We start from the raw sequence: 17,023 nt of genomic DNA on the forward strand, positions 1-17,023 counted from the left end.
TCGTTAAGGAAAAGGACAAGGTTGTGGGAGATTAAAAAGTACACAGGTCCACATACATGTACTGCAAATACAGTATTGACTGTTTTTTAATAATACTGTTATTATGTAATGTTGCATTATTTAATGTACTCCGTTTATAGGTTGTTTCACAAGATCATCCCAAGATGGATTCAGCTATGTTAGCTAGCTTGATACTACCCACGGTGAAGGCAGATCCCAGGGCTTTAGTGCCTGTCTTAATTGCTAATATTCGTAGCCAAATGGGGTACACGCCCTCTTACCGCAAGGCTTGGATAGCTAAGCAGAAGGCGTTGGAGAAGATGCATAGTGGTGGGATGCTTCATATAATGAAATATGGTAGTGGTGTCAAGTGCTAGAGAGATATGTTCCAGATGCTATCACAGACCTTGAAACGGAACATACGTACTACAACGGCTGATTGCTACATGGATGCCAAGTGTTCAAAAGCCTGTTTTGGACCTTTAAGCAATACCGAGACGCATTTCCGTACACATTTCCATACGTATTTCCATACTGTTAGCTAGCTTGATACTACCCACGGTGAAGGCAGATCCCAAAACTTCAGTGCCAGTCTTAATTACCAATATTCGTAGCCAATGAGGTACACACCCTCTTACCGCAATGCTTGGATAGCTAAGCAGAAGGCGTTGGAGAAGATGCAGTGGGTGGGACGCTTCATATAATGAAATATGGCAGTGGTGTCAAGTGCTAAAGAGATACGTCCTAGGTGCCATCACAGACCTTGAAACAGAACTTGCGTACTATAACGGCTGATTGCTACGTGGATGCTAAGTGTTCAAATGCCTGTTTGGACCTTTAAGCAATGCCGAGACACATTTCCATACTACAAGCCATTGGTATAAATTGACAGTACCTTTACGTTTGGTAGGTATACTCATTGGCTATTGCTTGCAGTGACACAGGATGGCGGTGGGAGAATTCTTCCAATTGTGTTTGTAATAACACCGGGGGAGTCATCTGATGACTGGGATTTCTTTCTCTCTAGGTTAAGGAGGCATGTGTGCCCCCAACCTGATATCTGTGTTATTTCAGATTGGGTACCGGTATACTAGCTGCATTTGATCGATAGGGAAGCTTATGGCAACGCACACACCATCAATATTGCCTAAGCCACGTTGCTTCAAACTACTATAGGCAATATTCATCTAAGAGCGAACGGCGACAAGTGACCAACATGGGTATTTAGTCTCTATCTGTGTTATTTCGTTTGTCAATTTGAATTAGTTTTATTGGTATAAGTGGTATATAATATTCGCTATGAACTTATATTGGCAAGGTATGAAATAAATAAAGACCGTTTTCACGAAATGTTGGTAATTTTACGTTCAATTAACGGAGAAGGGGCAGACTACCTTTGTAACAAACGTTTCAAACAGTGGGCACAAGCATACGACGGCGGCCTATGATATGACCATATGACGTCAAACCTGGCTGAATGCATAAATTATGTTATTAAAGGAACGCGCCATCTACCGATAACATCGATTTGTGATAGACATATTTTTATTTGGCGGCGCTATTTCCAAAGCGAGCAGTGAGTTATGCAGGCCAGATGCAAGGAGGCCATGTATGGTGCAGTAAGGTAGTTCAAGAAATTAACAAGACCAAGGCCCGGGCGAACACAATGCACACAGTGTGTCACGATCAAGACAACTTATGGTTTCGCGTGACAGAGTTTGACAGACCGCACCAAGGTACTGTTGGCGGGCAATATTGTGCACACTTACGAAATAGGACTTGCGACTGTGGGATGTTTAATGCACTTCGTTATCCATGGGCTCATGTTATTGCAGCTTGTCAGAATCTCCTTCTGGATCTGATGAGGTACGTGGACGAAGTGTACAAATTAGAAAACATGTACAACGTCTGGAAACACGTTTTCCCACCGGTCCCAGATGAACATAAGTGGCCGCCCGTATCTCTTACTCTTTTTAAGCTGTTATCGGATAGAGAATTACGTCGCAAACCAAAGGGCCGATCTTGCTCGACTAGAATACGTAACAATATGGATATCCTAGACATAGTCAGTCAACAGAAGTTGTGCGGATAGTGTAGGAATCCAGGTCATACAAGTCGATCATGCCCTAATCGCAATAGTTGAATGTAATTGTAAACAAATTATATTTTTTTTCAATTATTAATTGATAATTGTATTAATTGTTATTAAAATTATCAAATTATATCAAATTATTAATTGTTAGTACCAGTCAAGGGTTAGGGTTTTTAAGTTAAGAGTTTAGGGTTTTAAGTTAAAGGTTAGGGTTTAGAGTTAAGGGTTAGGGTTAGGGTTAAGGTTAGGGTTTTAAGGTTAGTAGGTTTTTAAGTTAAGGTTAGGGTTAGGGTTTTTAAGTTAAGGGTTTAGGGCTTGTCAATTAAATTATGCATTTAATTATAATTTATAAATTTAAAAATTTTTAATAAATTAGTTTAGGATTTTTAAGTAATAACTCAAAAAAATTTCTATTTTATTACATCAAATAATATCAAAATATTCAAAATTTTTATACAAATATATTAAAATACAAATCAATATCTGTGCTCACTGGATTAGTGTCACATGGCGGCCGTCGATAGTTACGCGCTGGATTCCTCCTTTGTCCAGCTTGTGACGGCAGTTGTGGTTCCTCCGGCGGGGATTCTGGTTCCTCTGGTAGGGCATCTGGTTGTCGGAGTTCGGACGATGAGCCACTTTGATAGAACAGTGAATGTGAAGGTGTTTGCATCACCAATGGCGACGGTGTTTGAAACGCATACGGTGGTAGGGATTGGTAAAAAGAAGAGCTCCCCGACGACCCATCTTGCGATCCCTCGTGCGCCGCTGGCCTATACATCGGTGGTCCACTCGGTGTAACAGAAAATAGAGCTGAACTGGGCCATTGGCTCTAACCTGCCATAGGACTTGGAAAAGGAAACATATAAGGCTTAGGATACATAAAAGGGCTAGGAAACGCACCTGGCATAATCTAAAAAGGCCGTGTCGTGGGTATTATCGGTTGAACTACTCAGGTGACTGTATCGGTGCTCTCTTGGGCCTGGTGATTGAATGGCCGCTGATGATGGGCCGGGTGAACGTCTGGTCCTCGTTGATGGGCCAACATCGTCATCCTTTGGTCTTGGATTTAAAGGCTCGCGTCTTTCCCTTTGGACACGTAATTACCGCTGCTTATCCTCTGCCGACAGTAAATATGGCTTGCTGTGAATCCTAAACCATAGCATGTATTTCGGCACGTACGCTAACTCAAAAACGATAATCGGTTACCTAGTAGGTATATAATCATGCCGATCTTCCCACATTGGATGTACTCGGACCAGTATCTCAGCCAATCCGTATTCAATTGTCGTAGGTCGATTTTGTGTTCATCATCAAACACCTCAGGTTCCACGAGAATCGGTTGTCTACATCCAAATTGCCGTAACACTTTGTCTGACTGGTGCATCTCCACAGTCGCGTAGCTGATCAACGCAACTTTCGCGTGCCAAGTGTTTGGATTTTGGAAGAACTCATCCGGAATTACTGCCCGAATTACCGGATCCTCGTATGGTGTCCATTGTAACTATATGAACATGATAGAAATATTATATACATAATACTAAATACTAAATACTAAATACCAATCGACTAGCGAATGATGGAAATATCAATTTTATTTAATACTTACATGTGCTTCCGACTGTTGGTCTAATAGAAGCCGTATATCTTCAAGAGAGGTAGGTAATTGAGCATGACTTGCCGGATGGTTCCACCTAATTAAATAAATTTTAGCATACTATTATTTTTAAAAATCTACATAATAATTGTAAAATCTAATATAAAATTTACCTCGTTATGAGTGAGAATGTATATGGGTGGTCCACTCGAGGACGTAGAAATAGAAAGCAAAATCGTGCCCATGACTGCAGTAGTGATAGGCAACCTTCGATTTTTACTTTACTTGGTCGCGTCGCCCCGCACATCTCCCGATATAATGTTGCCAAGATGGCAGACCCCTAACTCAATTCACCAGTTGCTCTAAGATCAACGAGTTTCAGCCATTTTAGATGTACGCGGCTCCGTGAAAAATCCGACATCAAAAAACCTCCAATTATTTGAAGAATGTATGCCCGAGCATATCAGATTCTTTCTACTTCGGTTGAATCATAATCCGGATTCGAGAATGTGTCTCGTAACCAGCCCATCTCGATCTGATCTCCGTCCATTTTCTTCGGAATAGCGCCCAAAAGCTCATAGCACACCGCTCCCCAATCGCCAGATTGGACAGACCCAGTGACTGGGTACCCGTCCACTGGCAATCCCAACTACAGACTGACATCTTCCAAAGTGATAGTGCACTCTCCACATGGAAGATGGAATGTGTGCGTCTCAGGTCTCCACCTCTCGATCAACGCACTGATAAGTTTTGGGTCCAATTTGCATCCCCGGCCTACCGTCGCCACGTGCCAAAAACTCGTTTCCCGCAGGTAGTTCTCTACCAACGGTGATGAAGGAGCATGTATATTCCGGATATAGCATTCCAATATCCGATCTACAGACTTTTATAACAAATAATAAATTAATAATTATCTAAAAATGCATAAATAAAAAAATCTTAAATAATATCTAAAATTAAATTTAACACTTACCATTTTCATTTGTTCGACGGATATGTGCTGCTTATCAAGATGAGTCAATTCTCTGGCCATTGCTGAAATCGTACAAATTTTTATGATTTAAAAAAAATTTAATTTTTTAAAATTATTTAAAAATAGAGACTTAAGAGAAATTTAAGAGGAAATTGAGAGCAAATTGAGATTAAATATGGATTTGAGAGAAATTTGGAAGGAAATTGAGAGGAAATTGAGAAAATAATTGAGAGATGATTAGTTTGTGAAAAAAAATAAAGGGTGAGGGGTATTTATAGATTTTTTTGACCGTTCGGGGGGCAACGGTAAAAAAATGACCATTGCACTATTCACGCGCGAGGAAATCGCGTCCCCAGGGCGCGCTTCGTGGCATCAAATCACGTCCACGTCAGAGCGCTTTGCTGACGTGGACACAAATGGCGCTTACGTGGACGCAATTTGCTGACAAGCCCTGACTTCGCGTTGACGTGGACGCGCTTTAGGGGAAAAGGGCCCATTCCAGTAAATAATAAAATACCGGGCCCATTCGGTAAATTTTAAAAAAAAGCTTTTAATGGTAAATTGCCCAAAAAAGTCAAAAGAAAAAAAATTAAAAGAATTAGATTATGACATCATTATGACATCATTTATGCCATGTGTTACAATCTTATTTTGTCACTTGTCCTGTATTTAACGATGTTAGACTCATGTACCAATTTAGTTGACGGGAAAAAATTTAGGTACAAATCTAGGACAAAAAAACCATAAGTAACAATTTTATATTTAACCCTAAAATTTTAGATAGAGACTAAATTGATAGGATGTATAAAGTTGAGAGCTAAATTTGTTGAATTTAGAATTAAGACCAAATTGATAGAATCTTTAATTATTGGAGAGTTACTTTTTTATTATACCAATAGAAAAAGATCACGTCGACATTCTGTTAATGTTTTTAACGAATGAGTAATTAAAATATCAAATGTTGCTAACTTTCGTAACTTAAATAAAAAATATTTGAAATTGAATGAACAAATAAAATATATTAATAATTGAGTAATTATTAGTATAGTTTAGCTTTTAAATATATCAATTGACTCACAGTACATACTTTTATTTTATATAGGTATAATCATTAAAATGACTTTTAATGTTTACAATGGCGGGGGTTGGTATGGTCCCCTTAAAATGAAAAAACTTCATTTAAGCATTTTTTTAATTTAAAATTTTAAATTATTAATGGTAAAATTGTACTTTAACTTCTCAAATAATAAAAAATTGATCTAATCTTTAAAAAATTATAAAGATATAAACTATTAAATGATGAAATTATATTTTATTATCATAAAAACAGACAATTTAATTTCAATTCTAATAAAAGTTCTAATTTCATCTGTGAATATTTATGTATTTTGACAATTTAAGGGATGTATTTTTTTTTGGAATAATTTTGCTCTAAGTGTTTCAGTTTCAAGTCAAAAGTAAGGCTAATTTACCAAAAAAAGCCAATTTTTTTATAAAATTACCGAAATGGGCCGGTTTTTTAATTATTTACCGGAATGGGCCATTTTCCCTGAAATCGCGTCCACGTCAGCGCGATGTCAGGGGACGTGACAGAGGTCGCGTCCATGTCAGCGTGACCTGCTGACGTGGATGCAAGTGGACGCGCGCGTGAACAGTGCCCAACGATAAAAAAATTGACCATTGCCCCCCAACGGTCAAATTTTTTTTACTATATAAACCCCCACCCCTTTTATTTTCACAAACAAATTCAATATCAATTTCCTTCAAAAATTCTCTCAATTCCTTTCAAAAATTCTCTCAATTCCCTTCAAAATTTCTCTCAATTTCCTTCCAAAATTCTCTCAAACTCTCAAATTCCTTCCAAAATCCTCTCAATTTCCTTCAAAAAATCTCCAAATCCATATTAAATTCTTTTTCCATTAAATTTCATTTTTTTAAAGAAAATTTTAAAATTTTTTATTTTTTTAAAATAATTTTAACATTTTTAATATTCAGTGCAATTTCCCCATTCCAGTTCCCTCTTCCACGTTCCACCGATCAAAATCCCCAAGCTCGTGCCCTCCTCCCTTTTTTCCCAATTCGAAAATCAACCTTCACCTTCACCTCCACCAATCCACCTCACCGATCCACCTCCGGTCCTCCACGGCTCCACCCAATTCCAGAATCAGAGGTTAGAGCGGTGCTTCTACGTCTTCTACCTTTATATTTCAAAGGTATGTTAACTTTTAAAAGGGAGTTTGCTGCTGTTAACAGTGTTAACCCTAGACATTTAGTTTGATTTTTTTTCCTCTCTTTTACGGTGTTTCTACCTTTGAATTTTATTTCTCGAATTATTTCCCCTCTGCATTTGTAAATCTTCAGTTCTTCACCTTTTCCGCATGTTAATTTGTTAAATTATTTTTCATGTTTTTTGCTTTTTGCTCTTTTATTTTTGGATTGATGAACTGATTGATCTCTGTTATAATATGATGTGGTTTTCTGATTTTGATTTTAAGAATATATTTTGCTGTTTTTGCTCTCCTCTGCTTTGAAGAGTTTTTCAGCTTCCTCTGTTATGTATGAATAATTGAAGCTAAAAATGAATTATGATGGATTAATGAAACAAGATGTGAACCTGAAGAAAAAAATATACATAGATCAGTTTAAAGTCCTAAATTAAGTTCAAAAATTAAAAATATTGGTAAACTGGTATTCCTCATAAAATTCGGTTAAATACCTCTATTAGAATGTTAATGTGGATAAAAGTGCTTTATTATTACTATAAGTAAGAATGCAAATTAATGTTGGACATGGACGAGAAATAGAGGACATAATTGGTGCTTGAGACAATCAAATATTTGTTTATTTAGGCTTACTGGTATAATTTGGTAAATCAAAATCTGCTACATTTAGTTTCAGTAAGGATGGAATTTATAGGAAGATCCAAGGGTAGAAGGGTTCTAGTGGGATGACACAGGATGAAACCGATTGTGCATTCCAAAGGCAAGGGGAGTGATCTCCCAACTTTTAATCACTTTTTACTAGCTAAGTAGGTATATCGTATTTTGGTTGGTATTCAGATTGATGTTTCATGTTATTTTGGCAGTAATCTTATGCTTGTGGTGCCTTTGATTTTTTTAACCAACTAAATACCAGCTTCTTGTAGGGAGATTGTTGTGAATTTGCTTCGCATGGCTATATGGAATCTTTTAGAATTGTACTTATTTTTTTGGAAGATTTGATCCATCCTAAATTAATTTTACGATGCAAATGATATGGTAAAGTCTGAACTCTGTTGTCAAGCCAAAGGAATTGCAATTCAGTCATGGTAAAGTAACTGAAAGTGATAATAATTTTGAAATTTTCTCTTTGATTTTTAATTTTTATTAAATACACTATTTTATGATACATGCATAGCTAAAATTACATGAAAGAGATAGTTAGTTGAACAATAATGTTGTGTTCTTTTGGTGTAGGTTTCTATTGTATTTTGGACTTTTGCTTATGTTTATTATTATTATTATTATGTTGTTTATTTTGACTCATGCTATTTACTTGGACTTTTACATGTTTTTTATTTTAATCTTTTTGTATTATTTTTGTTGTTTATTTGGAATCATTGTTGTTTTTTTTTTGTTGTTGTTGCTTTCATTTATTCACTTATTTACTTCAATTTTTTGTTGTATGATCATGTTTAAAAACTTTAAAGAAAATTATTTTTTGAAAAATTACATAAAAATAAATAACACTAATTTTATTTTATTTTTAAATTTAACTCGAACAAATATATTCGATTCGATTCGAATTCTATCTCACTCAATTCGATTCGATAAAACTTCAAATAAAGTAGGATGATAAAATGATATTCGAAAATTCGATTAACTCGAAAATTTTCAATTCGATTCGATCGAATGTTCACCCCTAGCCTAAACTGAAGAATCATCTTGAATTTTAAATTTGCAAGTTTGACATCAAAACCATAATTTTTTGTGAGCTTTTGAGCGTACAGAACATTTTTTCATGATCATTTTATATTTGGTTGTGAGTATGTTCACTTGATTTATTATTCTAGAACTTGCTTTGTTTATACATTTCAAGACCACATTATTGATTTGATATATTGAGATAATAGAGACACTTAGAATTTAATCGGTTTAACATTTAATATCTTACCTGTTGTATTATCCCTTAGTAAACCCAGTTGATCCTAACATTCTTTTTGAACAACCATTCATGTTAACTCGTAACCCATATCTATGTTATAAAATTATCCTCTTTATTGACTTCATTTTTGTCGAGATTTGATTTGATTAGTTACCTAACTATGTTCCATTATCTGCACTGTTGAATTTTACTTTGTTCTAAAAAAAGAAAAATAAAATAAAATAAAATAAAAATTGATTGAGCTTGAATTATTAGTCTCATATTTTGTATAAAAGCTCATATTCACTCTTTATTTTTTGTTGATGTAATTTTTTTTAATTTAGCAACTGATTAATTTCTAGTTTGACAACTTATCAACTCGATTTTTGATTTTAACCAACTTTTCTGACTTTTTCTATACCCTTAACCTAAGCCCCATTACAACCTTATAAAGACCTCTTAATTAGTGTGTCATCTTATTTTTATAGTGGTGAAGATTTGATTTTCAAGCAAACATATGGTAATAACATTTCATGTTTGACTGTTGAGTGCATATAACTTGAACCTTAAACACTTTGATTGCTTGAGTGAACCTTGGTGAGGATGTTAATGCTTGTTAAGTTTTCAAATAATTATTGAGATAAGGGGAGACATTTATGTTTTTAATGCCTTAAAAGTTTCTGCTTGGACTGTTTGTGCTTTTTAGCGTCATTTTAGTTTAAATTTCCAAAGCATGGTTATTTGTAAATTATTCTGAGACATTATCAGTGGAAATAATAAATTAAAGAAGTTAACTTGATTGTGGGTTGAGGATTTTGCTTTAGGACAAGCAAACGCTTAAATGTAGGGATATTTGATAGGTGCTAAAAGTAACATATTTTAACCTCGTTCTTATGCGTTTTTAGGTAATTATTTGATGTTAATGGTAACTTTTATGCTTCTAATCTTTAAATTCATGTTTTTATAATTAGGAGAGCATTTGGGAGCAAAAGGAGCGAGAAATGAGTGAAAATCGAAAAATTAGAGCAACGTACAGGAGTCACACAGGCTGACCCCTTCAACATGGCCTGGCCACACGGTTGTATGAGTCATATGGGCTACCACACGACAATGTGACAGGTCGTGTCAATTTCACGAATTTGAACCCTAAATTGCGGAAAATATGATTTTTTGGTTTTTTTCAACATTGAAAAAAATAAGAATATAAGAGAGGATCATTATAGAATAGTCAATAAAAATACTTGAAAAACACCACTGAAGTTGATTCTGAAGTAGATTTCCGTCAAGATTGAAGATACCTAGTTGATTTTTCAAGAGATTATAATGAGTTTCTTTACTTCTTTTAGATATATTGCATCTTGGATGTATTTACTTTCAAGATGAACTTTACGATGAATTATGTCGTTTGATTTTTATTTTACACAATAAATATTTAGATTTTGTTCTCAATTATGTGTTCTTAATTCTTGGCTTGATATTTTTAGATTATTTATTCATGTTTGATGTGATTAAATGAGAGGAGGAATATTACCTATTTAAGAGTAAATCTAGTGTAATTGAGTGGAGTTGCATGCAATCCTAGAAATAGAACGACATAAATCTATCGGATTAGAGTCAAATCTAATAGGAGAATCCAAAGATCGAGTTAATGCGATAATAGGGGTTTTAATTAGAAATAAATTTCAATTAATCAATCTAAAGTCAGTTGTTCTTACTCTTAAAAGATATATTAGCATAAATTAGGGATTTCTACGGATCAAGATACTAAGTGAATAAATTGCGTAATTTAGATTGATTGTGATAGATGAAGTTTAGGTGAAATCTTTCCTGGGTATTATTTCTCTTCTTTATTATTATTTGATTATTTTCCTAAAGTGTTCTTTGTCATGTTTGTTAGCAATTAATTTAGTTAATTTTAGTTTTCAACCAATTATTCGAATTTATCGGTTAAATAATAGAAAGACAATAATGACTAGTATTTTTAGTTTTCTTGGGAACGATATTTTTACTCACTATAGCTATACTATTAATTAATAGGTGCATTTGTCTTATTCAGATTTGTCTTACTCGCTGTCGGTGCAGGAATGCAAGATCTGCTATTTTTAACCTGCTCCGCTGCAACCCAGGGAGGCAAGGCTAGTGTCTTTGATTTGCTTCGCTGTTTGTGCAAGAAGGTAAGATCTGCTATTTTTAACCTGCTCTGCTATAACCCAGGGAAGCAAGGTTGGTGTCTTCGATCTATTTTGCTGTCGGTGCAGGAAGGCAAGATCTATTATCTTCACTGATCTACTCTTTGGAGAACATGACCTGTATAATGAACCTAATTATGCCTAATGATTAGGATGACATAAAATGAATCAAATACTCCTAACTAGACATGTGTGAATAATGTTTGCACGAAAGCATAATTTTTTAATAATTTTTTTTCCGAGAATGATCCCACTTAGGTTGTCATTGCTCGAAGTTTATTAAGGTTAACACTGATGTGCTACAACGCCTTCTTGCTTGGCTGACTTTTCTGAAGAAACATTTAGTCAAATGGCCCCCCACTGTAAACCTTAAAGTTCAATCCATTTGGGCGTAAAATTTGTACCATCATTCTCCCACTATAACCTAAAGATAGGAATATATGACTTTTTCTTGATCCTCTCCTATCACAATTCAAGGATACAGGATTTAAATCTCTCTGGTCCCTTACACCATTCTCAGGGTATAGTACGCAAGGCTCATGCATAAATGAAGGCTTTCTTCTCCGAGGAAATTTTCCTACTGTCTGGTGATCATTGCTTTAAGCTTTGTCATTTTGTTCAATCAATGTTTTTAGCAACAAAATCCAAGAAGAAAGTCCTAATTTAGACTCTTCCTTTTCAGATTTCCAACCTTTAAACATGGTTCGTTCTAAACAATAGTCATGTTTTAGGTTTCTATATTATTTAGAAACTTCTACAGTAATATGCCAAACTTTCCTTGTGAAAGTTTTATTAGTCCAATAATCATTATTCCAATACAACATGCTTGCAAAAAGGGTATAACAATGGATGAGAATACAATTAGTTCTGAGCATAGCTCGAAAGGAATAGATTATCAAAAAATAGTAAATAAGGATAACAAAAAAATTGATTGAGAATATGTATCTTGGAAAAGAATAAAGTATTTCAAGAATAGCAAATTCAATATAAAAATTGGATGTCCCAGATATCGCAACTTGAACTTCTCTATACAAACTTTCTGAGTTTGACATGTGTTTAGGAGATCTACAGTACTCTGTCGATGTCCCAAGATGTTGTCTACCCTTTCCTGTTGATTCAAGATCATCATATGCCCCAATCTGATTAAAATTTGAACTGCTCTGATCACTTCATGCCCCATTCTGATCAATATTTGAGCCGTCATTTTCGGGTTTTCAACTCAAATTCTATTTGGGTCTCAAGGTGCCCTTTGCGGGTTTTCACCTTGACCTCTACATTTTCTTTCTTCTTTTCTCCCTCTTTTTTTTTGCTTTTTTTTATATTTTGAAATATTTTTGATTGAATCTGAACTCATAGGATTAGGCATGTCATTGTTATCCTTTTTGATCAAAATCGATGCTTTTCCAAATAAGGCCTTCCACATAAGGTCCTTCCTAGCTTGGGATGAAGTTCTTTTTGTATGGGAAGGATCTTCTTCAATACCAGGTCCCTCTCAAAGAATTCTCTTGGACGGACCTTTTTTTGTGATCTTGCATCATTTGCTTTTGATGCATTTGACCTTGATAAACAACTTTGAACATTCCTCTTCAATCGGAATCGGATTCAAAAACTCAGAAAGAATTTTGTCTTCAATAGGCAAAACCGCGATGGGCTGAAGAGAAATGTATTGCCCCGGTAGAGTTTTTTTTTTGTGCCATCTTTTTTGGGGGGCAATATGGCATTAATCGTGAACAGACTGCAAGGTTTTGATATTATCCTGTTGTTCAAATTTAGTACATTGTCAGATATGATCATTTTGGCGTTCCATACTGACATATGATTTTTCACGAATTTGCTAACTGTCGACTTTGTGACATTGGCATATGAAGCAGTTTCCATTCATTTAGTAAAGTAACTGACGATCATAAAGATGAATCAATGACCGTTAGACTCTTTTGGCGAGATCGACCAAATGACCTTCATGCCCCATATAAGGAGAAGTCATGTATCCAATTGATTCTTTGTAGGGTAAGATCCGTTTCTCGACTTGTTCTACCATCCTTAACAAGTCCGAAAATAGGCTACAATCTATGTCATCTTCAAAGTCATGAAATCCCTCTAAACACATGCCTCACTCAAAAGGAAATTCTAAGCCTGTAGCATCGTCACTCATGTTATTAATATCTGGAGACCCAATATAAAAGAATATACAAAAGACTGTATTTATGAATAACTATTTGTACCATATAATTATGAATGAAAGAATGATGTGGAAGAAAATCCAAAAGAATGAAAGAATAATTATTTCAAAAAGAATGAAAAAATATTGGCTCAAAAATGAATGCAAAGATGCATTTTATTAGAATAATGACGTTCAGATATGAGCCTATTTCACAAAGGAATTTCTATCATTTTTAGGCTAAAAACAACAAAAATGTTCTGAACATTACTCTAAATAAGCTCTAAAAATTACAGGGATTTCTTCTGCAGTTCAATTACTTAGAACACTCCCAGATTTATAAAGGCGGATATCTGACAAGGTCCCTCTTTCATTTGTGTCTCCCTATATGTCATTGATGTGAACACTTCCTAACATCTTCTCATATATTGCATTCACCTCATTGTCAATCATGATTGGGTAGCGAATTTTCTGCATTAAATAAGCCATCCAACTTGACAATACCCATGTTGATAATTTTTCAACTAGTTTTTTTAAGGTAATGCAATTCTCTATTAAGTGTCATGTAATTCCTGCATGATAATCACATTGTGCACTTGCGTCGTACCATTTGGGATACAGAGGCTGTGGAGGCTTCACATGTAAAGGAGAAACAACATGCGCATCGAATAAGCTTTGATACAACTCTTTGTACGACATTAGAATTGGCGTGAACTGGAGTTTTTCAGTACCTTGCTTCACACATGATTCTTGTCTTGATGAACCCTGCTGATTAGCAATCGATTTGCTGTACGTATTCACGCTGTTCACCTCATTTCCTTTTTCTTTTGAGGCTTACCTTCTATTATTTCCTCCAGCATCAATCTTTCCGCTCCTTATGGAGCTTTCAATCATTTCACCATTCATGATTATGTCAGAAAATCTTTTTGTGGCACTCCCTAACATATGTGATGAACGGAGCTTTCAATGTATTTATGAATAGCATTGTCATTTCCCTTTCTAGGAGTGGTGGCTGAACTTGGATGGCGACCTCTCTCCACCTCTGTGCGTATTGCCTAAAACTTTCACTGGGTTTTTTTTCCATGTTTTGTAGAGTGATTCTCTCAGGTACCATGTCAGTTACATGATTGTACTACTTTATGAATGCTTGTGCTAAATCTTTCCATGAATTAATCTTGGCACGACTCAATTGATTGTACCACTTGGACGCTGCCCCTGTGAGGTTATCTTGGAAACAATGTATCAGCAACTGGTCATTACTAACATACCCAGTCATCTGCCTACAAAACATAGTAATATGGGCTTCGGGACTACTAGTTCCATTATACTTCTCAAACTCGGGCATTTTGAATTTGTAAGGGAGTACTAAATCTGGAACGAAGCTTAATTCTTTAGCATCAATCCCATAGTAGCTCTCAGCACTTTCCATTGCTCTAAATTTCCCTTCCAGCCATTTATACTTTTCTTCTAGCTGTTTTGGCAATTCATCCTTCATTTTCTCTTTTTCAGCTGTTTCGTCGAAGTCAGGGATAGCACGATTAACAAGGTTGTCTCCGGGGTTAGAGCCTGATCCAGCTTGAAAATTCATTGGTGTTACAGCACCAGTTTGAAACTGCTGAGGCTTGATGGTGCCAGAAGATTTGCGCGGATATACCTTAACATGCTGAGGGGTAAAGCCTGGGGAATAAACAGGTCCCTCACTGTCTCCTTCTTTAACATTGAGCACAGAGCCCATTCCTTTATCAATTCCTCCGGTCAACAATTGAGTTAATCGAGCCATCATACTCCCTTGAGATTTCATCATTTTGTCCATCATTTTTTGCTGAATTTTCTCAAGCTGTTCATTCATTTGTTGTTGAAGCTGATCCTGCATCTCCTTTTGGACCTGCTCTAGCCTTTCCATCATTTGGTCCATGTTCTTAGTTTTTGATCGAGTACCATGGCGGTGTTTGGTGGGTTGGTTGGTTTCCAGATTAACTGAAATAAATTTACTCAATTAGACTCTTTCAATGCATATGATGTCATGTAATGCAGATGCATGAAATGAATGCCTAAAGAGACATTGATTCTGATTCAATTACATTTAGAAAAATTTTCTAGAAAACTAATCTCTTTACATAAAATAGATAATTATACGACCTTGCCCTCATAGGCAGAAACATTCGATCCTCTTATTCATTCGAACGCTAAGATAAATTTCACGAACTCTTCAAAAAGGACGTCTCTTTTATCTCCTTTTTGCTCGACCCGAGTCGCAACTCGTTGCTTACTCATCCGCATGATGCTCGTTGGCTTCTCTTTAAGAAAGTTCAGCGGCTCTCAAATAATCTTTGTCATCTTGAATCCTTGGGCAATGGAACCATAATCATGTAGTCCTTCATTAATCTATCATCCTTCTCTTATCATGTTTTCTTGTATCATATTCGGACAACTATATTGTCATCCACTTTATCAAGAAACTCATTTTCTTATGACAAGCTCTCTATTTAGCAAATGAACGTGAATCAACACCTCTTTTTTATGATGAAAATGCAATGCAATTGCACGAGGTAAGTCTTTAAGCATATAAATGTTTTTTTTAATTTTGAATATATGAAATTTTATATGTTGAATTAAATTTTATGAATATAATTTGTACTGGCCGAAAGTATATAAACTTAGGAAAAATGGTTACGAGATTGTTTCGATCAAGTTACAATGTAGGAAAGTCCCGTTTGAACCTTAGGAATATCTAGGATACGTATGTTATGACATAGAATTCTGTTATGTGTTGTAGTGTAAGACCACGTCTGGGACGTTGACATCAACTTGTGATTTACGTGTAAGACCCTTTCTAGGACAATGGCATCGATATGTGATTACATGTAAGACCACGTCTAGGACGATGGCGTTGTACGAAACGTTCAATTTTCCGAGTATTCTTTTTAATTCTGAATGGTTTAACGGGCTATAATAACTTAGGATCGAGTATAAAAATTTAGATTAGAAAGCTCAAGTATGTATTTATTCGAGTAATAAAAATATGGTGAGTTGAATGTATGACTTGATGATATCATATCATATCATATATTAATGTGAATTATGTGTATGTATATGTGAACATATATATTCAGCCAAATAATGTTTATTTTTATTATTGTAGAAGCAAAGGTTGATTATGTTAATGGTTCATTATGCATTCGGCCTATGTAAAAAAAATGATGCAAATTATATATGTTTGATATATGAAATTATGAATTGGAAATATATATATATGAAATTATGATGGCTTATTATTGTTTATTTAGACTAAATTATGTATAAGATTAAATGTTTCATTTGCTTATGACTTACTAAGCTGTAGAAGATTAATGTGTGTAGGTTTGTTCTTTGTTTTATAGATTTTGAAAGTTGGTTACGAGCTCAGGGATCGTTAAGGAAGTCCGTCACACTATCAACCTCCATCTCGGTATTTTGGAAGTTCTAAATTTTGAACATATGGCATGTATAGGCTAGCACTTGTCTTGGTTAATTTTGAAATTGTAAATATAAAGCCATGCGAAAATGGCTAGAAATGATGTTTATGTTTTTTTTTTTGTATGTTCGGTCATGGTATATGTTCATGTTGGAAAATTTTATGCTTCATGATATATATATTTGTGGTAGGATTTGAAAATGTGGATTGTTATGATTCGGTTCAAGTCCAATTCAGTGTCTATATGCTATCCAATTTTGGTGTAAAAATGTTGTCCAATTTTATATGTATATGCTGCCCAATTTAGTGTCTATATGCTGTCAAAATTTGGTGTGAAAATGCAGTCAAATTTGGTATATATATGCTGCCTAATTTGGTGTCTATATGCTGTTCAATTTTGGTGTAAAAAATGTTGTCCAATTTGGTATATATATGCTG

The 17,023-nt window shown here is 35.0% G+C and overlaps 1 protein-coding gene across 1 annotated transcript; it reads left to right on the forward strand.

The window, feature by feature from the left end:
• The first annotated feature begins 3,085 nt into the window (after positions 1–3,085).
• On the forward strand, positions 3,086–16,231 carry LOC121218428 (uncharacterized). Its single transcript, XM_041095611.1, has 4 exons — positions 3,086–3,237; positions 6,658–6,875; positions 10,867–10,958; positions 14,641–16,231. The coding sequence occupies exons 1-4, from the start codon at positions 3,086–3,088 to the stop codon at positions 14,662–14,664; spliced, it is 486 nt and encodes a 161-aa protein (XP_040951545.1). The 3' UTR covers positions 14,665–16,231.
• Positions 16,232–17,023: the final 792 nt, after the last annotated feature.

Source organism: Gossypium hirsutum, chromosome D06, assembly GCF_007990345.1.
Source record: "Gossypium hirsutum isolate 1008001.06 chromosome D06, Gossypium_hirsutum_v2.1, whole genome shotgun sequence".
NCBI lineage: Eukaryota > Viridiplantae > Streptophyta > Magnoliopsida > Malvales > Malvaceae > Gossypium > Gossypium hirsutum.

What these genes read in the sequence shown, in the direction of transcription:
- LOC121218428 (XM_041095611.1), top strand. Translation starts at nt 3,086, where the DNA reads ATGGCCGCTGATGATGGGCCGGGTGAACGTCTGGTCCTCGTTGATGGG. An exon ending in GACAGTAAATATGGCTTGCT is followed by an intron (nt 3,238 to 6,657) that starts GTGAATCCTAAA and finishes TTTAATATTCAG; the next exon opens with TGCAATTTCCCCATTCCAGT. An exon ending in TCTACCTTTATATTTCAAAG is followed by an intron (nt 6,876 to 10,866) that starts GTATGTTAACTT and finishes CTGTCGGTGCAG; the next exon opens with GAATGCAAGATCTGCTATTT.